Below are 25,668 nucleotides of genomic sequence, written 5' to 3' on the forward strand. Positions count from 1 at the left end.
AATGGGCATCACAGCTCACAGCAACCTCACACTCTAAGGCTTAAGCAATTCTCTTGCCTCAGCCTCCCAAGTAGCTGGGACTATAGGCGCCCACCTTTTTTGTTTGTTTGTAGTTGTCATTGTTGTTTAGCTGGCCTAGGCTGGGTTCAAACCCATAAACCTCCTTGTATGTGCTGGGCGAAGTAACCACTGTGCTGTGGGCGCCGAGCCAGTCCATAGTTTTCTTAAGATTACTTTGTCTAGTTTTAGTATTAGAGGAATGACTTAGGAAGTATTTCCTCTGCTTCTGTCTTCTGGAAAAGATTATAGAGAATTGGTATGATTTAGTCCTTAAATGTTTGGTAAAATTCACCAGTGAATTCATCTGTGTGCTTAATTCTTGATAAATGAGTTCTGTGACTATAATTTTATATGGAGACATGATTACACCTTGGGGCCTGTGAGGGCAAAACTATATATATAGGGGAGTGGCTTCACCTGCTGGGGAGAAGTCATTCTTTATGCAAACTGGACAGTTGAGATCTCTTCAGAATTAAGATCATGTTTTTCTGGAAGCCTCCTCCCATACAATTTATTACCCACGGGAGTGAGCCTGAGCACAGAGTTTGTTTCATGTGACTTCCTTTTGGACCTTTTGGACAGACTTGATTTGATCAGAATAGACAACTGACATAAATTATGCCAATAAGATTTCCTTTTCAGGGATTTGGTTAGGACGACTAGGCAGGTATCTAGTTTCTGCATGGAATTGGAATTGAGGAACTCTAGACACAGAAGTTACGGATCAATCGTTGGAATTGTTACATTAGTTAATTATGAAAGTTCTGCCTCCTCTGAGAGAATGATGATGTGGAAGCTGGTCAGGTGCTGTGAGTAAGTGGAGACAGAGTGGGGCTGAGGGATTGTAGGGTGGAGAAACTCAGAAGACTCCAGCTGGGGTCTAGGAAAGGACAGAACAAGTGTATTAGGGATTAAGTGCCCCAATATAAAGATGGGGTGGAGGGCAGGCTTCTTGAGATTGTTCTGGAAAGGGAACTGAAATGACTTAATCCCTTTTCTAGAGAACTCAAGCAGTGGGGACAGCAATTAGACAGAAAAATATGCTGTGTGTTTATTCTTTTGCCATTTTTCTGAAAATGATAGGCAGATATCAGCAAAACAGGGAGGGGTCCCAGGACAGAGAGTCTGGGATACTCCGTTTAGTGGTATCTCTGTCAGTCTTAGAGGGCCAGGCTTTAGCCAGTGTTGGGGTAGGCGATGGAGAAAGGGACGAGGAGTGTGAAGCCAGGTCCCAGTCAGAATTGGAGCAACTGAGAATTTCCATCATGAAATAACTGAGAGCTGAATAGGACTGGATCCGGCCCTCCCTGTTCCTCCACCCACTGCGCCTTCTGATGATTGAGAGACCTGTCTAGCTCTTCAGCCACCAGAAGAAAATCAGGAGTAGAATCCATGGCTTTGAAGACACAAAAAGTCAGAGGGACTTTATTTAAATAGACTTTAATTAGAAGTAAACCAGAGTTTTTGTGTGCAGAAGCATTTTAGTTAACTTACAGCTATCGTCCCATTATTAATTCTGCGTCTTTCCTGCGTGTCCGTGTGAAGACCCATCCATCAGTGTATTTGTTCTCCACGGCCTCTTCCTGTGCCTACTGACGCGGAGTAGCATTATCCTTATTCCCATTATTCATTCTCCTTGAAGAATCCGGGTCATCACCAGTCACTTTCCCCTTTTGTCTCAAGTGTGCAGTGATGCTGGCATGGGTTCTGAGGTATCCTAGGTCACAGGCGTCTCTTGCGCGCGAGGCCTCAGCTTTCCGAGTCCAGACGGTAGTCATACTTGGTCCCGGAGCAGCCCCAGAAGCGCAGGCCCACAAAAACCGCGACCCCCAGCAGGAAGAGGGCGCTCAGGGCCCCGAAGAGGATCCCGAAGAACGCGCCGAGTTTCACGCTCAGATGCTCGCAGCGCTCGCCCCAGGCGGTGTAGATGGAGAAGGACACGCAGCTGGGGACAGAGGGACCGCGGTCAGAGGCGGGGAGGCGGGGGCTCAGCCTGTCCACCGCTCCTCTTCCGCCGAAGGCGAGGAGGTTCTGCAGGACAGTCTGGGCGCACGCAGTGGACAGAGGCCGGGTCAGCGCTGAGGCCAGGCGGAGGCTAGGCCACCGGAATGCACCTGAGTCAGCTCCACCTGGACAGCAGCGACCCAGGCTGGCCACGGGTGGGCGTGCGCAGTCGCAAATCCCGCCCCGGCACCGCCCCCCGAGGAGATGGTCACGCCCCCTTGGATTGACCCGGTCTGGAGCTGCAGCGGTGCGAAGGCTGGCCAAGGACAGCGCCTCGCCTCCCCCACTGAGCGCTCTTAACAGAGGGGTAGGCCTGGCCCTCCTCCTCTCCCACAGGAGACGGCAGGGCGTCCATTCAAGAAGCAAAATCGGGGGAAGAGTTTGGCTCTGGAAACCATACGCGGCGACTTAACTTGCTGCTACCTTGGACAGGTTCCTTGTCATCTCTGAGCTGCAGTTTTCTCACCTTCGACACAGTCCTAACGCCCACCTGGTGGCCCGTTTTATTCTCCACACTAAGTAGGCACGCACGGCAGTTCCTTTTCATTGTCTGGTCCCTGATCTCGCTAATTACAAGGGGAGCCATCCTCCCTTTCACACGCCATGGCGTTCCCAGACCGCTAGCAGAGCCTGGCCCAGTTTGGATTCCCCGGGGCTGCCTCCCACCTCCCGCGCCTGGCCCCGCGCACCTGCAGCGCGGCCCAGCCAGCAGGTGCTGGCACTGGCCTCCGTGAGCGCAGAAGCCCTCGTTGCACGGCGACACGCAGGTGAGGCCGCGCTTGGGACTGTAGGACAGGCGGTAGCCCTTATAGCCACTGCAGTTGAAGTAAGTTTTCAGTGTGCTTATGTTCACTGTCAGGACACGGATGGACACAGAAAGCAACGGGTTAACACTAGAATAATACCTTTCACTCAAGAATTTCATTTACCAGTGATCATTCTGAGAAATAATTGGAAAAGTGCACAAATACATATGTCCTTGGATATTCAGATCAGCATGGTTGATAATGGCAACAATGTTTAACACGAGGAGTCTTGTTCAGTAAGTTTCTGTGTATTCCTACCAAGGAGTTGACAGTTTGGAAAATGCCTATGCTTTGAAGTTCATCAGACTTGACTGGTAATTCAGATTCTACTATTAACTAGCTGCATGATTGAGGGGAGATTTCTTAACTCTTGCAGGCTCAGTTTCCTCATCTTCTTTTTTTTTTTGAGAGAGAGAGAGTCTCACTATGTTGCCCTCAGTGGAGTGCAGTGGCATCACAGCTCACAGCAACCTCAAACTCTTGGGCTTACGTGATTGTCTTCCCTCAGCCTCCAGAGTAGCTAGGACTACAGGCACCTGCCACAGTGCTCAGCTATTTTTTTGTCACAGTTGTCATTGTTTCAGCTGGCCCAGGCTGGGTTGGAACCTGCCAGCCTCAGTGTATGTGGCCGGCGCCCTACCCATCGAGCTACGGGCACCACCCAGTTTTCCTTATCTTTAAAAGGAAATGATTAATAATAGCACTTACATTGTTGTGAGATTTAAGTGAGATAATGCATGCAGGGTACTCAATAGAGTGCCTGAAACATGTAAGCCCTCAGCAAATGGTAACCATATTCAAAAATATAAGACACTGTATTCAAACATATACAATATGTCAAATCGGAATATACACACCATATATGAGGTAATGCAGTCAGAATTGTTTAATGAAGTTAGCAAACGTTAGTTATGGTTTGATTCCTTAATAAAGAATCGATATATGTGAAGGCTCCTGCCCATAAAAATAAGTTCAGAGGAGAAGTACAAAATATTGTTGTCTCTGAGGATTGGAATTACAGGTTGTTTCTTTCCTCTTATTTTTTTAAATTTGTGCTTCCTAAAGTTTCTATAATAAACGTATAATAGAAATTGTGTGTGTGTGTGTGTGTGTGTGTTTTAACAATATAGGGCCAAGGTCTTTGCTCTCACTGCCTCCCCACTCCTCCCACCCTGACCCTTAACACACAGTAGTCCTGAGGGATTTCACCTTGTTGGCTCAGGAGAGGAGGCTTAACCTGGATTCTAGGAGAATCTCTTGCTTGGTCCTGGACCCAAGTAAAACAGCAGTTTCTGCTGTGTTCAGAATGGTCATCACCCTATTCTCTAGTTAGTCCTTTCTTTATTGCCAAGCTTGCCAATTTATTCCTATTCCAGGAGAACCGGGGTGCCAGTGGCTACCACTATCCCATCCTTGTCGCCACTTGTTGGGCCACTTGTGGGGCTTGGGACTGGCCAGGTCTCCAGCCCCAGCTTATCTATTTTCTGTATGCAGACCCCTGTGCTACCTTGCTCGGGAACAATTATCCTTAGGTGCCTGAGGGCTATTCACCTTAGCAGAAGAGAGAGAGAGAGAGAGAGAGGAGAGAGAGAGAGAGAGAGAGAGAGAGAGAGAGAGAGAGAGAGAGAGAGAGAAGACAGTCTTCGAGGGAGAGAAACAGTCTTAGTAAGAGAGTGAATCTTAGCAGTCTTCTTAGAGAGATGCTGGGCAGATGCCCTGCGAGCTGAAGTGAAAGAGTCAGAGTGAGCAGCTCTGTGAAAGAATGCACGCTCCCCGACTGACTTCTCCTGTAGCTCTCTATAAGATGTGATCCTGTGGCTACTTGCATCACAGGTGTAGAGACTGCTAATCACTGATGCTCTCATCTCTCTTGAGCTCTCATGTTAGGAGAACCCAATCCCTCCCCAGGCCCTTATCACCAAGGTGTCATATTACCAAGATGTTACAGGTGTTTCTTATAGTTACAGAGTATTCAGCTTAGCTCTCACTTCTCCTTTCCTCAAGCTATATGGTCTGCTACCCCAGGGGCTGTCGGAGCTACAAGGGGTCTCAGAAATCCCATCTTGTTTCCAGCTGCGGGTGTTGAGGCAAGGCTGGGAGAAGGTGCTTGTGGGACCATACCCTTTCAGGGAGGACCTTACCTCTGCCCTTCACCAGTTGCCAGCCTTCAGCTTCATATCCTCCAGCTGGAGGGCAAAGGTGAAGGGGATGCCCTTGTGTATGTTTAGGTGCAATGGTACTTTAAGAAAACCATTAGCAACACAATTCAGGAGAAATGGCTCTGTGAAACTACATATGTGGATGCCCTAGCAGCATTTTGGGCTTCTGCTCTTGGTGAAAAGGCTGATGGGTAAAATATTTACATTTTCTCTTAAAATTTACAAAACAAAGAAAATGAAACTAACATGCTTCTTCCTTGTCTGTGGACCTCCACAGAACACTTTGTCTACCATGAGTGTGTGTGGGCTTAAGCTCTGTGACAAGCTCCCTCTATCTACCTGCCACCCCCCTCCCAATTATCCTTGTACTTTCCCCGAGAGAATAACTCACGAGCCGTCACATCATGCACATCTTCCTTGGAGATGGGGTAGAAGACCACGTTGTTCCTGGGCTCCGCATTCCTCTTCTCCCTTCTCCTGGGAACCTGCCGTAAGAACACCTCCACCACCGAGTCCAGCAGCTGGTTATTTAGGAAGTCAATGACAGGGCCCCCAGGACGGTACTGGAACTTTGACATGACAATCCAACGATGAATGGAGCTTCCCAAGGCTGGTGCTGAGGAGTTGCTGTGGGGGGCAGGGGGCAGTGAGCAACATGAGATGGGAAAGAAGATCCGGGGACTCAGGCAGGGACAGTCCCACTTACATTCTTTCCACTCGGCTGTTCTGGAGAAAGGCCCGCACCTCCAGGGTCTCTAGTCTGTATGCCACCTAGGGCAGAGGATGAGGGATGGAATGAAGGGTGGTAAGACCCAGTCCAGGGAGGAAATCCGCCCAACTCATTCCCCCAAGGATGCATTTATTCATCCTTGTCTGCTTTTGCCTCTGAATGTGAACTCCAGGATCCCCAGATAATTCTCACCCATCTCTGTATCCTCATAACCTAGCCTAGTCCAGGGACTGGTGTAGGTCCTCACTGAATAATAGTTGTTGGTGAATGAAGGACCGACATAATTTCCCCCCTCCTCTGCCTCATCTTACAAGACGAGAATCTGACACAAACGGTCCCTAATCCCTGACTGGCCAACTTATTCCCTCCTCACATGCACATTGGACATCAGTTGTTTAGGCAGATGCTGGGGGTGGCAATGTGACTTAAAAATAGTTTGTGCTCAAGGAGCCCAGAACCTGGTGTAGTGAACAAATATCAACAGATTTTACCATGTGGAGTGTGTGGAGTGCTGTGCTGGTGGTAGAATAATTGCAATAACAATTTTTGAACACTTGTGTTTCAGGCACCATGCTCACTGCTTTACATACATTATCACTTAAACCTTGATACAACTGGCTCAGTGCCTGTAGCACAGTGGTTACAGCTCCAGCCACATACACCAAGGGTGGCGGGTTTGAACCCAACCCAGGCCAGCTAAACAACTGCAACAAGAAAATAGCTGGGTGTTGTGGCGGGCGCCTGTAGTCCCAGCTACTTGGGAGGTTGAGGCAAGAGAATGGCTTAGAGTTTGAGGTTGCTGTGAGCTGTGACACCACAGCACTCTACCAGGGCGACATAGTGAGACTCTCTCTCTCTCAAAAAAAAAAAAAAAACCTTGATACAATCTATTGACATAGGTACTATTATCATCCCTACATCTACAGATGACCTGCTGCGTTATGTGTCGAATTATTACACCTGCTCCAATAAGTGGCTGAGCAGGGATTTGAAGCTGGGTGTGTGGGATTCTAGAGCGTCAGCACGCAACAGCTGTGGCACTTTGCCTGTGATTGAGGTGTGAACTAGGGCATGGGAGCCAAGAAGAGGGAACTTCAGTTCCCTCTGGGAAGTCTGGATGGCTCCCTGGAGGCGAAATGTCCACTCTTGGTTCTTCCATATAATACCCAAGAAGTACAAGTTTTGAGAGGTGCTCAGAGGCAGAGGTAGAGGTTAGGGGCATTCTACTCAGAACCCCCTAAGCTCCAAAATCTCTGTCCTCAGGCTTTCTGACCCCTTCAGTCCTCCCCTGGGTCAAGAGACTCCTGCCTCCTCTGGCAATTGAATCTACATGAATAAGATGAAGGACTCTTTTTTTTTTCCTAAATTTTTTTTAAGATGAAGGACTCTCAAGTGATGGCTGGCTCTTGCCTGAGCCTGCCAAGATCCACCTCCCACCCACAGCCTGGCTGCAGCACTGACCGAGGCATTAACCTCTGCTTCAAAGGCATTTTCATCTTCCATGAGTGAGAGCTGGATGACTCTTAAGGGTAGCTCTAGAGATGGGAGAAACAAATTCATCATCACCTCATTGGTTTACCCAGACTTACCCAAGACTTACCAAACCCAGGCAGCCCACTCCATTCCATAGTGACAGAAAGTCACTAGAGAAGTCAGAACTGGTCACCCTCACTGGGTGGCTCGCTCTATCTGCCCAGGGCTTCCCTGACTCTTACCTGGCTGAACCTTGAGGTATCTGCTGCAGTCTTTCCTCAGCAGACTGTATAAGCCCGTGGTCCACGCTGTGACAGTGGCCCTCACCAGCTCCCATAGCCTATGACTTACCATCACCCAAGAGAAATCCAGAATTCTGCCTGGGAGTTTGAGGAGCTTAGCCCTGGACCCCAGAGCTTCCTCATCTTCCCCAAAGTGAGAAAGTGTGGAGGTAAGGATGGCAGGAGCATCTGGTGCTACCTGAACTCGCGGTTGGAGCAAAGTCGTTCCCAGCCACCAAGCAGCGACTGTCAGTGAAGGCTGGGGGGCAGGTGCACGCAGGCTGGCAGCCTAGAGTGTGGGAGATGTAGCAGTGGCCGTGGTTGTAGCAGTAATTCACAGGACAAGACTGGTTCTGACAGAGGATAGAGTTCTCCAGAGCTGCAGAGGGAACAGGGAAGTCCGTAACACCACTCTGGGCCACAGGTGGAAGGAGGGCCCCAGTGCATGGAAGCCTGCAGGCTTGGTTTCTTTTCCCCTAAAGCCTGCTCAATCTGTATTCTGCCTGTGGGCCACTCAGAACCCCCAAACCGTCCTTTTCCCCACTTCAGGCATTTCTATGCAGGCAACCCCCTTTCCTCTGCCAGTAAGTATTCGTCCACTTCCACAGAGGGAGCAGAGAATTCATCAGACCCTCTGCATCAGGAAAGGACCCTGAAGGCCTGTAGGAGAAGGGCCTGGCAGCCTGCTTTCCTTCCTCTCACTTCCGTTTCCTCTGCTGCCTTCATAAGGCTGTGGTTCTACCCACTCTGGCCTCTGCTTTAAAGACACAGTGAGTTCTAGATGTTATTTGGGGACTTGATGGAAGCTTCACTTGTGACTCCAGTGGCTCAGAGGGAGAGGAGAATATAAAAGGAAAATGAGGCACCTTTGCTGCCAGATCCCCATGGCATTTCCTCTAAATGTCCTGACTTGTGAGAAGCAGAGACCCTGGGCCTCGTGTCTCTGGAGATGCCTGAGGAGCCTGAGAGCCCCAGCTTGCCTAGGGTGCCCTGGGTGCTGCTAGAAGCCTCTTCCCTTCTTCAGACCACCTTCGGGCTTTTACCTGGGTTCTCCCTATCAGTGCTCCAGGGCTGCTTCACCTGTTCCCTCCCCTGTGCCTCTTCTCCTTCAGCCCCACACGTCCACCAAGCCCTCCTTGCCATACCCATCTATACGGAGCATTCTAAAGACGTGCTGGAACAGGGAGAGAAATGGTTTGCCTTTCACTACCCTAGACATTTGAAGTGTCACCTGTCCCTGAACCTTCTCCTGCCAGGGCCTGTTGCCAGCTCACCTGCACAATGGCGCCCATCCCCAGTGAGGTGGGGGGGGCAAGCCTCACAGCCTACCCCACTAGTGCATTTGACCTCCGGGAAGCATTGCTCCTCACAGAGGTCCTTGGAGCGTTCACAGTAGTGGCCAAAGGTATCCTTGTCACACTTGCAGCCAGCCATCTGGAACAAGTTGATGATTACTGGATAGCCAGGGGGCAGAACGGGAGGTCGGAGTTATTCCTCACAGTGAGCTTGTGGCCTGAGATTGTTATCTGCTCTACTGACCTACTATAGGTCCACCCCTTCCCAACACAGACACTGCCTAGGAGAGGCTGAGTCATAACCCTTCAATTCCCATTCCCTTTCCCCTGGACACAGAAACTCATCCCAACACTCACCTCCAGGGAGGAATTGCCCACCCTGCTGGTCTCGTTATATAAGCACTGGCTCTTGGTTCTGCAAAAGCAGACCACAGTCTTGGGCTGGAATACAGATGACAAGCCAACCTTGGCGTTTCTTGCTAGAATCTCCAGAGTGAATGGTGCTGGGGACTTTGGTGTCCATAGCAATGTCCCATTCTCTGCCCAAGAAAGATGAGATCATTGAGAGCTGGAAGACTCTCCTGCTCTGTGGTCAGATGCATCCTGACATCTAACACCTTGATTGCCGATGCTGGGATTTCCCCTACACCTCTCAGACCCCACCAGCCCAAATGTCATCAGGCATTTTCTTTGAACATGTTGATGTCCTGGGCTAATCTGGGTCACGCTCCACACTGGAAGGAGGTAGCACCAGCCTGCTTACTGACATAGGCAGAAACTCCACAGAGGGAGCTACCCGCAAAGGCAGCTGTGCCGGGGCCTGCACCAGGATGGTACATCCAGGAGGATGCAGGATGAAGGCCCGGATCCTCCCGACTCTTCCCTGGGCTACACTGCAGGCCACACAGCTTTTACCCTCACAGCAACCCCAGCCCTTACCCTGATGTCTCACCCACCCTCTCACTTCCTGGACCTCTGACCACCGTTCAGGCACCATACTGCAGTGAAACGCTGCTACCTATCTTCTGATCGAACCTGTCTACGTTTGTCAAGAAAATAGGAAAGTCTCCTTGAAACAGGGGGTTCATACTAGTGTATACTAGATGGGAGTAATTTCCAGAATGTCACTCTTCAGGAGTAGAGCCCCGTGGAGAGGAAAATCTCCTGATGCCACATCTTGCACCTGGAAGGGGTGCTCAAACAGAATGCAGAGAGAGCAGTCCCTTCTCATGCACAGAGAAAATGAAGCAGAGAGGTGATCAGAGCTCAGAATATGGTGCCTGTGGGCTTTTCTTTAGCAAAGAACAATCACCAGCATAGTTAGTGCTGGCAACAGATGGAAGGCTGCATCCCCTGTGCTTTGACCCTCTGATGTAGACCATGGATGCAGGCCTGGGGGTCTAACAACATTGCCAAGAGGGAAAGATAAATCTGTGTGTGGCCCCAGCACAGAAAATCAGATAAAGAGTAATAAGCTAGACTAACAGGCATGGTTAACAAACATGAAAACAGTGAGAAAGTTACCAAATGAAAGTATTTGTATTTCTTCAAATCTTGTTCCACATTATATTCTTTTAAAACATATAAAAATGTTGTTAATTGACATTTTTAAATGGTTGTACTTGATTATTCTAATAATTTGGTAAATGCATAATGATGATTAAAGATGATTGCATATTATTAGATTGAGATCAAGTGATCTTTGAATAAGCTTTATCTGACCAAAGTGAGTCTAGCTATCTAGCCAAATTGCCATAAGCCTGTCATTACTTATTTACCAGGGGAAACCTGTTGGAATTATCAGTATCATTCCTAAGAGATGCTGGTCCTGGATATTCAAATGAAAAAGTGGCAGGAAGTTGTGCTGGGTGTTGAGATGCAAAATAATCCCAAGTTTGACTCTGACCTCATCTCCTCCCCACTTTCCGCACCTCCCACCCAGCTAAACATTTTTACCAAAAAGCTTAACATCATCAGAGTTGTTTTCAAGCAAGAACACGGCATCCTTATCGTTGCTGGTGTACTGACACTGCACCGTCCTCCCCTGGTAGGCTTCGATCACTTGAGAACCATGGATAGAGGGTGGGTTCTGATCTGAAATACAGAGGGGATAGGGTCAGAGGCAGGACAAGCTCCTGCCTGATCAGCCTCCTCTCTCTTTCTCAACTATGAATGAGGCATTCCCAGGTCTGTGAGCCACCTCTGGAAGCAGGTTGGGATTGTCTGGCCACCTGGCCAAATCTTTAGGCTCTCTCTCTCCCTCCTCCTCAAGCAGGCTTCCTTTCAAGTTCTTTCCTGAACAGAGTGCTACTCTGGACACGGCACAGAGTGAGTCAGAGAACAGGGCAGACCGCCACAGAGTTTTACCTTTGGGAAAGGGCTGAAAACCTTGACAGTAATATCCAGATAGATAGCACAGTTGTCCGGAAACAGAGAGAGGGTAAAACCTTCTCACTGGTCTCTGTTTCTAGGAGCCCTGCTATTTCCATATCATTGCTTGTCCATTCAGCCATTTAATGAGTATTTATTGAGCACCTACTATATGGCTGGCACTGTTCTAGGTAATGAGGATATGGCAATGGACAAATAACAAAAAGATAGCTATGAAAATTATAAAGTATATTAAGTAGTTATAAATGCTAAGGAGAAAAAATAAAGCAGGGAAGTCATAGCTTCTGTGGCTGTCTTTTAAAAAGAAAAAAAGGGCAGAGAAGGTATAACTGAGAGAGGCATGCTGAGAAGCGGGCACTGGAGTAAAGGCCAGGAGGAGGTGAGGGAGCAAGTGTGTGATGCCTGGGGATGGGCACTCCAGGTAAGGGAGCAGCATGTCTGAAGGCTTGGGGTTTAGGATGAGCCGGGGCATTTGGAGAACACACAGAAAAGCCCATGCGGCTAGAGAGGCGGGAGAGGGCCAGGAGTTCAGTACCAGGAGAGACAATGGGCCAGACCAAATCAGGCCTTTGAGGCCATCGCAAGGGCCTAGGGAGCTGGGGGTTCACAGGAAGTTTGAGTGGAAGAGGAGTGGAAGAGTAATGTGAACAAAAGAATCTGTTAAGTGAATAAAAATGCAGAGCTTAAGGGGGTGTCAGGGCAGCTCCTCATCTGCTCCCCAGCTCTGAAAATGTCTCCCTGAGCCACACACCACTTACTGAGGGTGCTGTTTATCTCCTGGTATCTTCTAAAGAGCATCATCGTATGAAGCCCAGTGCTTTCGTTACGCGTAGCCAGGGTGTCATAGATACATTGCCTATCTCCGTTACAGCTGGGAACCAAATTTTTGTCTGAGGAGCTATTTCCCACCAGTTGGGAAAAGAAGACAGGGGTGAAGTTGGAAGCCAGGTGGTCATTCTTCTCGCCAAAGAGGCTTGTTCCATTGATTTTCCCTGTAACATACAAGGGTGATGGCGGTTCAGGGTGGGACTCAGCTGTATTTCTGCTGTGTCTGCCCCTAACTCTCAGGTTTTATGGCTCAGGACAGGGGATGGGGTGTGTAGGGACAGGACAGCTTCTGAGTGTGGAAAGCGCTGCTTCCAGTGAGTGAAGGGATACCCCCACATCCCCCATCCTCTCTTCCAGGTAGAGAGACAGAGGTGGCATGGGATGGAGGGCACAAATCTCGGAGTGGCATCAGAATCCTCAGACCCTTACAAAGGATGGAAGTCCGGTTCCTACAGACCTGGGGGTGATAGCATACCAGCTCCCTCGTCCCAGCCTGCCCCATCTGCCCAGGACGGTGAGGCCCAGACTCACAGGTCATTCCATAGTGAAAAAGTATCTCCTCTGAGCTATTTGGGGGTAAGGTAGACCCATTGGGCATCCTGAAGTCGTCTTCTGGGTTGTCATTCCAGACCCCTGGGAACAGAGTAGGAGGTTGGCCACCCTGGAAAGGTGGCTCCATTGTCACACTGGAGAAGTAAGAAGTAGGCGGGGACTGGGCAACCATCTGTTCTCAAGCTTGGGAGAGGAACGGGGAAGACCAGGCCCTCACACCCGCTTTAGGGAGGGGGCAGAAAAAAAGCACAGCAGGAGCTAAAGGCAGGCAAGAGAAATGTGAGGGGCAGGGGGAAGGATGGAAAGACAGGAGGGGTAGAGAGAGGAGGAGGGCACTGTGCCCTCACCCTGCCCAGAGCCTTCCTTGATGCTCCATTGGACTGGCAGAAGGAAGACAGGAAGGGTGCCTCAAAGATGGCTGAAGAAGTCCTTCCCGGCTCCCTGGCCCTCTCCCTCCCCAAAGAGTTCTGCTCCAAGGAGGCTGAGAGAGGGAGACAGGATAGTAGTATGCAGACCACAAGAGGGGAGCCTAGCTCGTACCCAAGAGACCCTCCGTGTGGTTTTTATACTCTTCCGGGAGGCTGGTAGAGGCATGGAGGATGCTGGAGAGAGCAGTCACTGAGATGGCTGCCATCCCATCGAAGCTGGCTGAGACCAGGGAGCCATTGCGGGTCAGGAGGATGCCGGTGGCATTGAATATCTCCCAGCCTAGAACATTGGGGAGTGGGCGAGAATGCAGACAGCATTGGCACCCTGGAGGCCACCACACATGGCAGCAGCGAAGGCTCTGAGGGCAACTCTGGGATGTTCTGAGGGCTCCCCGTCTGGTGGCCCCAAACCAAATACACATGCCACCCTCAAGGCCTGCACCTTTGTGGGGAATGAAGATGGGAGTTTATCAAAGGAGAGGACTCAGGGCTGGAAGGAGTGGACTCATGTGGAAGGAAAGTTTAATTCCCTGATGCTGGGAGATGAAGCTGCTCAGATACAGCTGCTGAAGGGATGGCAGGGGACAGCCACTCCACTCTGTCCCCTGTTGCCACCTCCATACGCTGTTCCCAGGGCACTGGGCACCCTGCTGAGCTCCTCCATGGGGACACAGGAGAGAGCTGATGTCCCCAGCCTACCTTCTCCATTTTCATACTTTGTCTCAAATGTCACAGTCTGGTTATTGAGCAGAACACGGATAGTGTCATGGGCCTCGAGGAGCCATTGAACCTGGAAAGGAATTGGAGGAGGCCTAAGTTGGTCCTGCAGGTGGAGCATAAACCTAAGGGGAGGCTCCAGAGAGCAACTGAGGCCTAGAACCTGGGCCTGGAGGAAGAGGAGAGTGTGGAGTGAGGCTGTGCTAGCCAGCGCCTGGGGCCAGGCTCATGCTGGGCACACCTCTTGGGTCATCTTGTTTGTCTCACAATAGCCCTGTGGGGCAGGTAATATTACTCTCTTCATTTTACCATAAGAAAATTGGGACACTGAGGTAAGTTGTTTCCTCAAAGTCAAACAGCTGGTAAATGGTGGAGCCAGGACCCTAATTCTGCCACCTCCAGATTTACTCTGGGACCACTACACCAGCAGGGTGTTCTCCCTCCCTCCTGCCCTCCTTCCCCTTCCCTTGCTGTGTTCTTTTCCTCTTCCTGGACCTCAATTTCCAGCTGAAGTTCCCTGCCGGGCTCTCTGCAGGGATGCAGGGGTCCTGGGTGCCCCCCCGCCACTCACTGTGATAGAGCCCAGGCTGCTGAAGTTGTATTGAGCTGCAAAGGCAATGAAGTTGGTGGCCTGGGCTGAGCCTGTCTGGGCAGTGCGGCCCTCCAGCAGGAAGGAGGAGTTTTGGTCCCAGGCCCGGACCAGCAAGAAGTCCCCCAGCCCATTGAAGGTATAATTGGTGCCATCCATGGTAGTGATATGAGGGTCCCCAAACATCCAGGCTGGAACAAATGAAAATACCACGTTAGTCTGGCAAATTACAGGTAGAGTCTAAGATTTTCCCTGCCCATCAGGCAGGACATTTGTTTTGTCTTTTTTTTCAAGTTGTTTCCTTTGACAGGATACAAGACAAACATCTGTTTGCCTGAGTTTTAAAAGGATATTCCTTTTGCCTCACTCGAATGACCAATAAAGACATAAGTCCAACTGGCAAAGTGAAAAGTGGGCATAGGCAGGACATTTGTCCAGATGTCCTCAAGTCCTGGGGAGATATTTGTGAAGACTAGAATTTTCCCTGAGGCCTCTTGCACTTTGGGGGCCTCAACACCCATTCTCACCCCTTGCCCAAAGCTATGCACAAAAACGCCCCTTTGCCATCAGCCCCACACTGGAATCATCTCCATCTTCCCTTGTGGCCATATCTCTGCCCAGGTTCTCCCCTGGTCCTGCCCCATGTCCCAAAGGCCACAGGCTATCCCTCCCCAGATGCTATGCCTGGGCTTTGCCCCTCACCAGGCCGTGGTGGCCGGTACCCAGCACAGCTGATGGGCGGCTGCCTCTGCTGGTACAGGGCGCAGAGGTAGGGCTTATCATTCCAGCGGCAGCACCAGTTCTGCGGCTCCAGTTCCCGGTCTATGGAGAAGGACAGCATGTTGAGGGAGGCAGAGGACCTGGAGAACCCAGCTGGCAGGCAGGGCAGGATAGTCTCATGGCAAGAGCATGGCATTCCAATCCTGCCCTGCTCAGTGCCCTGTACAGGGAGCAGGTACTATCTTTCTTGCAGGCATCTTGGGGCCATTGTGCAGCAGGGTACATGGCAAGAGCTAAACACACTTCCTTTCTTGAAGGGTGAATGTCAAGTCCCACTGCTGTCCAAGTGCTGGGAGTGAGGAGGGCAGGGCTGATAATCTGGGGGCAATGGAGATTGCCATGGTACTGCCACAAGCTCTCTCTACCTCCTTGGAGGGTCTCTGTGGGAGTAGGGTCTTGTGGGAGCTAACTCTGTCTTCCCCCAAACAGCCTGCAAACCTGGGTCTTGAGGGATGTAGTCAGATTAGGCTCTCCCTGCTAGCTTACAAAGATATCCCTAAACTGGGCTGGGGCTACAGGGCCACGTGGAAATGGGACAAGAGGCACTCAGCTGCAAGGGATGGTGGAAGGTTCCTAATTACAAGATCAAGAAATTAAGGCCCAGAGAGAGGAGGAGCTGGGAAGGAGGGGACAGAGGGTTCACACTGAGGGTCCCATGGCTTGGCTAAGAAGAGTGGCAGGGTCCAGAGAAGGTGGGGTTTGGTTCTTCGCAGATGCGTGCATACGTACCAAACTGCCAAGGATTCTGCATTCTCCAGCCTTCACGAAACTCTCCCCAGCGCCCGTAGCTGCAGCACACACCTCCCCGCCAGGAGGATAAGCTGCACAGCTGCCTGCTATTCTGGCCCCACCAGCCTGCAAAATGCCCAGACATACTCAAGCCCAGGCTGGGCGATGCCAGGGTGAGGGTGGGAACAGGGCAGGGGGCGATTCTGGGGAGGGGCTGAGATTGGGTCAGGTGTGAGCACAGAGGATGGTGGGTAGACTTGTGGGGTACAGGGAGGATGGGTCACCTATGCTGATGGGCTGGAATCGTAAGTCCCATCGTCCCTGCTGCCAGGAGCAAGGGCAGAAGTTCTGGCTCCTTCCCCATGTGGGCCACTGAGGTGGGCTCTTCAACCACTGCAGGCACTTGAGGCGGTAGTTGGGCCTTTCCTCCCTGTGTAGCCTGTGCACCTGCAGCCCCCGGAGGCCTGAGGGATAGGGGATGAAGAAGGGGTTATCCCAGGGCCTTGGGCCACAGGGTCATAAATGTGGCCCCCCATACCATTCCCTGCCTCTCTGGACAGCTTCCAGGGATGGGACCCAATTCAGATTGACAATGATCCCTCCTCCAAAGCCCTCAAATCTTGGATCTTAGGGCAAAACCCTGGGTCAAGTGCTGGGTGGGGAGGGCTCATCTACACCCAACTCAGAGCCAAACCCTGACTCTGACCCACTCAGCCCCTCCCGTTCTCTCAGCTCCGATGCCTTCCAAACTCTTTTTTTTTGAGACAGAGTCTCATTATGTTTCCCTCGGTAGAGCGCTGTGGCATCACAGCTCACAGCAACCTCAACTTTGGGCTTAAGCAATTCTCTTACCTCAGCTCCCAAGCAGCTAAGACTATAGATGCCTGCCACAATGCCCAGCTATTTTGAGATTCGGGGGTCTTGCTCTGGCTTAGGCTGGTCTCGAACTCATGAACTCCGGCAATCCACCCACTTAGGCCTCCCAGAGTGCTAGGATTACAGGTGTAAGCCACCATGCCCGGCTGCCTTCCAAACTCTTAAATTCATTGTAAATTACACACCGCACACCCCAGCTGCATGGGTGAGAAGGGGGTGCCAGAGCCCAACAAGATACAATAGGATATAGTGTGTGAGATTTGACCCTGTACCCAAACAAGCGAAGAAATTGTCCAGATAACTACAATTTAAAGTTTTGAGAAGAATAATCATTGTTTTTGATCATCTGTTCATGGATCTTCTCCAGAATAGCCTGGTGGCAGAAGAAACACATCAAATACTCTTCACCAATGTACTTACACGCACCCCATCCACACATGTCCCCTGGGTCACAAGATGGCATCAGTGATTTGACTTCACTTAAGTTCCTGATTACCAAAAGTTTTTGCCTCCGAGCAAATAGAACTAGATTTACACTTCACAATTTACACGATTGATCTCTAATGGCAAAATGTCTTTTGTCCTGTCATAGTTTGGAAATACATTTCTTTCCTTTTTGGGCCTTGGGACATGAAGTTGAGTCATGGACAGTACGACTCCTGATACTAAAGTCTTTTTACCAGAGTGAAAACTCCTTCAGAGCAAGCATAGTTGGCTTTTTCCTTTTACTCATTCCTCTGGCTGTTAGCCCAGTGCCCGGTGCCCAGCAACAGCAGGTGCTGAGTGAAAGACAACTGAGTGAACACCAGACCTCTGGGGGTAATTCCCGTAAGGGATCTCATCTGGGTTCCTTTCCCGCCTTGGGACATGACACCTGTTGTGTTTTCCAAACTGCTCTTTCAGACTCCTACTTCCCACAATACCCCTGTCCTCACTCCCGGGATCTGGGCCCCCACAGGGAGACCTCTGGGGACTGTACTGTGTCTCGGGGTGCGGCATGTGCTTGCTGCTCCCCGGGCAGGGCCACATCCTGCATAGACCTGCGGGATGTCCCGCTGTGTGGGATGCCCTGGGGAAGGGTGGAGACTCTGGGAGCTGCCCTGTAGGACTGCCATGACATAGGAAGCAGCTCAAGTGTCACAAGGTAACACTTTTACCTAAGTTGGAATTCAGGAATCGGTCCGGACGATACTTCTCCCACAATGGCTGGGACATCAGTGGACTGTTTTCGAAATACCCGTCTCCACTGCAGGCAAAAGGAAGACTCTCAGGCCTCTGCCATGCACAGGCTCCCTTCCACCCCACTCACTGACAGTTATGAATTCATTCATTCAGGCAGCCTGAATCACTGAGCCTCAGGACCCAACAAGGACCCAACAGGAGAGGGAAGAGGTGGCTGGATAGGGTGGAGGCTCTAACTTATTTGGACGGTAACTGGAGGGAAGTGGCAGGTCCACTTGGTCATGAGATAGGGGTGGAAAACAGGACTCCTTTCTGTTTGTTTCCCTTAAACCAGAGATTGGATGGGGACATGCGCTGTGATGATTAAGAGGTGGTCTCTGGACATAGACAGTCATGGGTTCAGCTGCTGATCCCAAATAACTTGGTGACTGTGGGAAAGTTACTTAACCTCTCAGATTCTTAGTTTTCACATCTGATTAAAAGGATTATAGGAGCATCCACCTCACGGCATTGTGAGGGTTAAACACCTGGTCATCAAACTGAGTGAAGCCTGGATACAATGGGTGCTGCTCTAGGGCAGAGGAAGGCCTGGGCAGCCTCACCCCAGGTGCATGCTGCGGGCAGTGACTCCTGACTTTCTCCCCCTCTGATACCAGCTGGATGGCACACACTTGCTTGACCCCTCCCTTGGGTATACTTGGATGGTGTGAAATTCCTAGCTGGTTGGGTCATTCCTCTCCTTTCTCCTTCACAGCACATCAAAAAACTAGTGAAAACAATGGAATTACAGGGGCAACCTGAACAGAAAACCACTTCTGGGAATTACCAGGAACAAACAAAGTGAGACTGACTGCCACACGTCAGCATACATGAATATATGACTGAGAACGTTGTGTCAGAGCCTGAGCCACCTTCCCACACAGGAGCTCACTTTTCCACTGCCCATGCCCCGACCCTCCTCTCCCTCCTCTCTGCTGGCTCCATATATATAAATTGCTGGGTGCCTCTGGGTAGGTGGGTCATTCTCAGGAGGTCAGGAAGGCAGGGTCTAGCTTCTGATGTCTGGGTTCAAATCCCCACTTCGCCACTTCCTAGCTCTGTGATTCTAGGCGAGCGGCTTACTTATTTGTTTCTCAGTTTCCTTGTCTGTAGAATGGGGATAATAAATAGCATCTACCTCATAGGGAGTTGTGATAATCGAACAAAGTAATGTATGTGAAGTACCTAATGTAATGAATTTGGCAGTTATTGTGATATTTGAGAAGTCAAGAGAGGCCAGCTAGTGTCGGTGGAAACCAGGGCAGACAAGGCTCTGGGAGTTATTACAGTGCACAGGGGCTGGGATGGGAAAGAGAATGGCAGGGGCTTTTAATCTGAAACAGCAAGACCTGTGCCCCCGGCAGGAACTGGAGCAGGTGTGAGTCAGAATCAGCAGCAAGGACTATGTGAGCAAGGACACCTGCTTTGCCTCTCTTCCTGCCAGCTCAGTGAGGACACCCCTCCCTCCCTACCTGGAGAAGCCCATGAGGACCGAGGTGCCTGGGCGCCGGGTTGAGTCCCACTGCATACCACCGCTCTGGTAGAGAAACAGGGCATAGGACCTGCTCCCATCCGTGGAGAGGATGGCCTGGTAGGTATTCGTCTGGGAGCGGGAAGGAGATGAACAAAGACGCTTGTGAGAGATCTGGGGTCTCCTCTCTCATCTTCCCCAACTTGTCCCACATCCCTGCCCCAAGACACACATCATCTGTTTCTGGGCTGGGCAGAGCAAAGGCATGTGCCTAAAATGCTGGCAAGTCTGGGGTCAGTTAGGGCACCTATCACCCTGGTTGTCAAAGCACTCACCAGGATGGATTTGCCTTTCTGTGACTATTTTTCCCAGGAGGGGAGATAAAGAGTTCTGGGTTATAATCAGTCAGAAGAGGGTTTGTTAGAGAACGCTATAGGAGCTTGAGAGATCAGCCAGGACACCAGAGATGGAGAGGCTTAATTAGCTCTCTTGAGGATATTTGAGGACACGGAGGACCTGCGGCAGGTGAGACTGGAGGTTCTCCCAAGGCACATGCCTTTTGAAAATAGGTCATCAATGGACTTTTGTTGCATGAAGGAAGGAATGAGTGGTTTAGACCAGACATGGGAAGAACTTTGTGACTGTAAGACCTTTGAGTCCTCTGAGGAAAGGCTGAGGAGATTGTGTGGTGTGCCCCATTCCCACTGGGCGGCGCCATGTTTAAAAGCCAGAGCTTAGAGCCAAAAACCCTCCATTTCGGGCCTTGTCACTTGCTAGGTGGGTGACCTTGAACAAGTCGTTTATCCTCCCTAACTGTTGTCTTCCTCATCACTAAAATGCAGATACTATTTAATATCAGGTTGCACTATATTGAAATCGCCAATAGCCAGACATTTCTGACTTATAGAAATGCCATTTCCTATGTTTCAGCCTAACAATCCCTAGTTTGGTGGGCTGCTGTGAGGTCGGGCAAGTGAATGGCTGAAGCACGTTGCTGTAATCAGCAGTGGTTCCTAGAGTCAGAGAGGATTTTAGAAGAGTAGACCCTGCCTAGGATTCTAGAATGTATGAGTCCCAGCCAGCTCAGGCAGCTGTCCGTGGGTCCACTCACCCCGAAGGTCCACTCTGCAGGATAGGCAGGGGCATTGACCCATGTGACCTTCAAGGTCCACCTGGCTTTGTAGTGCCAGGTGTTTGTGAACTTTTTAATCCAAGACTCCACCTGCAGAACTAGTGGGTTATCTCCGCCATGGAGTGTCTCATATTCCTAGGAAAGGAAGGCAGGCAAGAGCGAGGAAATGAGGGCCCCACTCGCCGCCCCCGAGGGACCCCCACTTTCTGCTTGGGGATCCTGCGAACTTTAGTCCACCTACCCTACCTATCCCTCTTTGTCCCAGCCCTGTGTTTTAACAGTTAAATCTTCTGATCTGAAGATGGATTTGAATTTGGGTTGCAGCAAAGTCTGCAGTGTGGAAGGAAAGACGAATCCTCTAACGTGGAACTCACGCTGCTCCCAGCTCAGACTGGCTCAGACAGAGTAACCACTGGTGCTCATTTTTGCCTCCTCTGTCTGCTTGGTGGCTCCGTGAGAACAGGCATGAGTCTTTGCATCCTTGGAGCCTCTATAGCGCCTTGTCCATTGCAAGGCACAGCTGCTGCTGCGGCAACTTTCACGACGTATCTCCACTGGCTGGGATGATTGACCCAATGCAGCAGCACAGGGCGGGGGGCAGGGGAGGAGGCCTGTCTGACTGAGACTTGTTAGGATGGACTCCCTATTGCCTTATTTTATAGTCAGATGCTGAGTTGCCAACCCCTATCCCTGTCCCCTGTCCCTAACCTTGCACTCTCTTGGTCGGGCACTGCTGAGTCTGTTTGATATTCCTTATCTGCTCCCTAGCCACCCCTGTGTCTAAGCCTCAATCCCAGCCCCTGCAGCCCACGCTCTGACAGCCACACCACCTCCTCCGATGCCCTCCACATAGGCCTTTGTCTCTCCTGCTTTGAAAGGCTCACCTGGTAAAATGTGGTTCCTCGGCCACTAGAGAAATCAGCATCATCCCAGAACGGAGCCACCAGAGCCACAGGGTCCCGGCCTGTGAAGCCTCTTAGGGGTGGGTAGGGGTAGGAGAAAATCTGGTAGTCTGACTCCGGGAAAACAATCTGGCCATTATCTGTGAACTGCATGAAGGTTTTCACATGTAGCATTGGGGGTGAATACAGGAGGGAATGTCCTAGCCTTGGATTGGCTTCTCAGAAGTGTCCCAAGGTGCTCTTTGGGATCATTCCTCTATTTCCAGTGCCTAGCCCAACAGAGATGTCAACGCCCCCCATAAGGTCATCTCATCCATCTACTGATGTCTGGGAGCACGTTTTAGGTAGTAGTCTCACAAAAATATTCTTCATCCTCAGGCCATTCCTCTGGTCGTAAGGTGTGTCTTTTGTCACCCATCAGTGGTATACCCTGGCCATAGACCCATCCTTCACAGGGCATATCCCGCCCTGTGAAGCAGCCACCCCCCCCCAACCTGTGGACAAGGTGTCTCTATCCTTGTAGAGGGTAGCTCATCCTGAAGCTTGTGATGCAGTTCCAGATGTGTGCTAAAGGGACTGCCACCCCACCCCATCACGTGCTGCCTTCTCAGAGTGTCCTAACTGAGGCCCTTCTTGTGAGCAACAGGGCCCAGGGCCACCCTTCCAACTCTGCTCCTGAAGACACGCAGACCAGAAGCCATTGTGGAAAATGGAGACACCATGAACCAGGCCAAATCCCCAGCTATAGCTTCTTACTCCTAAAAAGGCCCAGGAACACAGCAGGAAGCTGTCTGGGCCCTCTTCACATCAGGGTAGAGACACCTTGTCCACACGGGGAGAGGGAGCCCTGCCTCACTCCCTGTTCCCTCAGCCAGAGCCCTGGTGGTAAAGGAGGCTGCAGATGGAAGCCGGGTGCCTGGCAATGGTGTTTCCATTTCCCTTCCTCTGGGTCATGGGCTGTCTCAAAGCTGGGGAGAGAAGCAGGCCCAGGCTGCCCAGGCCACCAGTCTTGTGCTGGGGCTGCAATGGGGGACTCACATAGAGGGAATCCCGGAGAGAGGAGCCGAGGGGAAAGCCGATCTGGGGCTTGAAGAGCAGTGAGGTGAAGTCCTCCATTCTCTTGACAAACTCCAGGTCACCAGCGCTTCGCCCATAGGGGAAGAGGGAAACGCCTGGGCCAGGACAAAGAAGGGTGAGAAGTCCGCATGGGCCTTGGCCTTCAGGGCTGAAAGGGATGCTGGAGCTTCCCTGAGTCTGGGAACCATCCCAGTCTCCTCTCCCTCTCCGCTAGAATTTAACACATCTCATTTTACCCCCAGCCTGGGACTCTCGTCCTTCCCCAGCTTGGGGAAAAGCAGATCCTGCTGTCAGATGCCAGCAAATACTCCGTATCTGTTGTGGTAGTCGCAGTTCTTTTAAGGGTTAAAGGACAAAAGACTGATGCTGTAAACATTAGTAATTGAAAGGCCATTTCATAGAATGAGACTGTTTCCGGAGGTGGTATTTCTCTAGGTGAAGTTGAGGACCCTATAGAATTTTTCCTAGGAACCCCCCTAGAGGTCCTTGGGCTCCAGTTTGAGAAACCTTGCCCTAAATAAAGAGGGTACCAAAAATATATATTCACATTTTAAGAAAAGAAAAAACTGTATTAACATTGTAATACTCAATATTTACTGATAACGTTTGTTATCTTTATATCATATCTTGTATCTCTTTTAATTGCAGAAGTCAAGTGTGACTTGAGTATTACTATTTTAATACAGTATTTTTTTCTTTCTTAAAATGTGTGTATGTTTCTGTGGTGCCCTTCGTGTAAATTCTCAACAGGTCTCCTTCCCTCCACAGGGGCAGCCACTGACTCCTTGGCGCTGTCACCTGGTCTTGCTTAGAACAGCACAGGGGTGACTCTAAGGCCCTTCTGGCCTTCTCACTGGCGCCCTGAAAATTCACCCACTCAGGTGCCATTTAAAATGCAAATCTAACAGTGTCCTCCCCTTACCTACAGGATCCCCCTGCATGTCAGCTGTGCTTCTCACCACTCTTCTTCCTTTCAGCCACCCCAGATGCTTGGGGCTCTCCACTCCAAGGGGCACTGGGCCTACTTTTCCCTTCTGGACCTTTGTTCTAGAGATTCAGACCCTCCTCCCTCTCCTGGCTCCTATTTACTCTTACCAGGCAGCCTCCTGTTCACTTTGAACCTAAATCCATATCCCTTAGGAACTTTCCACTATGCCTGTTTAACACCTAGGCTTATGCCCCCGACTGTATCTATTAGGACAGTTGACCTGCCCTTGCTGAATGGCACTGGGATCGTTTCTCTATTTCCAGAGCCTAGCCCAGTCCATGTACGACACCAGCCCTCAGCACCCGATTATGGTACTGTCTCACCATCCCCTGCAGGCTCTTCCGACCTGAGACGGCAGAGAGTGTGAGCAAGCAGGCTGAGACTGACCACTCAGAGACACCTCCCCTCTTCGAGGACACAAGGAGCAGCAGAATTCCCATGGCCCAGATGGGCAGTGACATACCCAGAGAGCTGACTTCCCAGCCACCCACAATGGCCTCCCCTGGGAGATCCCACCCAGCTCACAACGCTCACCTCCACGGAGAGCTCCACTCAGGGCAGGGGTCTCACTGCTGCTGCACCACTCACCTTTCCCGGGCTGGATAGGGACTGGGCCAACTGCTGACTGGCTGCCTGTGGACATGCTGGGGGTGGAGGTGAGACGGATCTGGGAGGTTGCGGTGGGTAGCGATGTTGCTGTGCTCCTCCCACTGTCAGTCCTCAATGAGGCTGTGGTCCTTGCTGGACAGGCAGGGAGAGAGGACAGGAGTGGGTTGTACAGTAAGAAAACAGCAGAGCGAGATTCACAGAAATCAGGAGCTGGAAGAGAGAGCTACAAACCTTGTCTGCTGCTAGTTGCACCCAAACCACTCCGTACATGAGCTGGTTTTTGCTAGGGCAGAGGGGATGGGGACCCTATCACCCATCACAACCCCACATCATCCTCTGGCAGAACTTTCCTAACCCCTAGCTGGGTGATGCTAATTCAGCGAGTTTAAGGCTGGATCCAGCCAGTGGGGCCACTATAAGAGAAAAGGGACATTCCACCTACCTGGAGTCTGCGTCCTTATAGGGGAAGCTGAAGATGCTGTGGTTGGCGGGGACATGCTGGTAGCGGAGAGAGGAGAGGTGGAACCTGTGAATGGGGTGCTGGAGCTCCACGTGATGGCAGGACCGGGAGCTGATTGAGAGAATGAGGAAACAATGGCTGAGAACCCGACATGGTGAGAGCTGTGCTCATGTGGCCAGAGAAGTAGAATCAGAGGAAGCAGAGGGCAAGGATGGCTGTAGAGTGTGAGCAAGCAGGCTGGGACAGGCTCTATTGGATACTTACGTGCTGAAGAGGTTTCCACAGTGGTCTTGATCAAGGGATAGGTTGTAGGTGAAAATGCTATGCTGCTGCTGTCACTGATTAAAGAACTCATATGTGTGGATTTCATCAGTGGGTGGGTGGTGGAAGCTATCCACTGGGTAGTGGCAGGAGGTTGAGAGCCAGGTATGCTTGACATGGCCACCGAGGAGGTGGGGACTTGAGTGGCATTTGTCAAAGAGACGTTGCCAGAATGTACCGGGGGAATGAATCCTGAGGTCTGGTGCTCTTGGGTGACAGGGCTTGTGCTTGTTTGCAGAACTTCTCCACTGGTGGACAAACCTGGGGAAGGAGAAGAAGAGGTTCCACCCTTCGGGGTAGTGGGAATGAGGGCAGGTGGCACTTCCATAGTCCCAGGAGACACGGTGGGTGTTGTGTGGCTTTGGTGGTTGTCACTGACTGGGATGGAGAACATGGTTGCGCTGCTGCCTGAAGTTGGCAGAGTGTGGGCCTCTGTTTGTGGAGTTGTGTGTCCATTTGGTGTGGATGAAGGAAGTGGGGACGTGACTGCTGGGAAGGTGTCAGATGCTCTGCTGATTCCTGTGGTCTGAGTCTGGGACATCTGTGCAATGGCTGACGTTTCCTGAAGAGAGGTGCTCGGAACAGTTGGGGTTGACTGTCCTGTCCATCTCCCTGTATGTGTGACTCCAGAGACAGTGGGAGGAGAGGAGCTGGGGACAGTCAGAGGCACCATTCCTGTGGCTCCTGGACTGGAGTCAGGACTGGTTGAGGTGGACAAGAACTTGTTAGTTGCCTGAGTTGTGTGGCTGTCACTGCCGGGAGTAGAGGATAAGCCTGTGGTCCTACCTA

General features: G+C 51.0%; 1 protein-coding gene and 1 non-coding gene across 2 annotated transcripts; both read right to left on the minus strand.

Annotated features, from left to right (window-relative positions):
* Positions 1–1,635: 1,635 nt before the first annotated feature.
* Positions 1,636–24,991, minus strand: MUC4 (mucin 4, cell surface associated). Its single transcript, XM_053565136.1, has 25 exons — positions 24,823–24,991; positions 24,541–24,669; positions 24,078–24,230; positions 22,463–22,596; positions 21,407–21,571; positions 20,502–20,657; positions 19,392–19,522; positions 17,856–17,944; positions 16,107–16,286; positions 15,823–15,948; positions 15,016–15,135; positions 14,296–14,504; positions 13,707–13,797; positions 13,120–13,287; positions 12,559–12,660; positions 11,958–12,191; positions 10,765–10,902; positions 9,166–9,347; positions 8,788–8,947; positions 7,713–7,892; positions 7,221–7,294; positions 5,736–5,800; positions 5,421–5,656; positions 2,754–2,916; positions 1,636–2,005 (listed from the first exon to the last, which is right to left on the minus strand). The coding sequence occupies exons 1-25, from the start codon at positions 24,926–24,928 to the stop codon at positions 1,810–1,812; spliced, it is 3,687 nt and encodes a 1,228-aa protein (XP_053421111.1). The 5' UTR covers positions 24,929–24,991; the 3' UTR covers positions 1,636–1,809.
* Positions 14,606–14,731, minus strand: LOC128568288 (small nucleolar RNA SNORA27). Its single transcript, XR_008375098.1, has one exon. It is a non-coding gene; the product is annotated as a small nucleolar RNA SNORA27 (small nucleolar RNA).
* Positions 24,992–25,668: the final 677 nt, after the last annotated feature.

The sequence above is a fragment of the Nycticebus coucang genome, chromosome 16, assembly GCF_027406575.1.
Source record: "Nycticebus coucang isolate mNycCou1 chromosome 16, mNycCou1.pri, whole genome shotgun sequence".
Taxonomy (NCBI): Eukaryota; Metazoa; Chordata; class Mammalia; order Primates; family Lorisidae; genus Nycticebus; species Nycticebus coucang.

Excerpts from the sequence above, each read along its gene's own strand:
- MUC4 (XM_053565136.1), bottom strand. The coding sequence starts at position 24,928 with ATGAAATCCACACATATGAGTTCTTTAATCAGTGACAGCAGCAGCATA. Across the intron at positions 16,287-17,855 it reads ATTCCTGAATTCCAACTTAG|GCCTCCGGGGGCTGCAGGTG; the intron begins GTAAAAGTGTTA and ends CCTATCCCTCAG. Across the intron at positions 9,348-10,764 it reads TGATGATGTTAAGCTTTTTG|AGAATGGGACATTGCTATGG; the intron begins GTAAAAATGTTT and ends TTTCTTGGGCAG.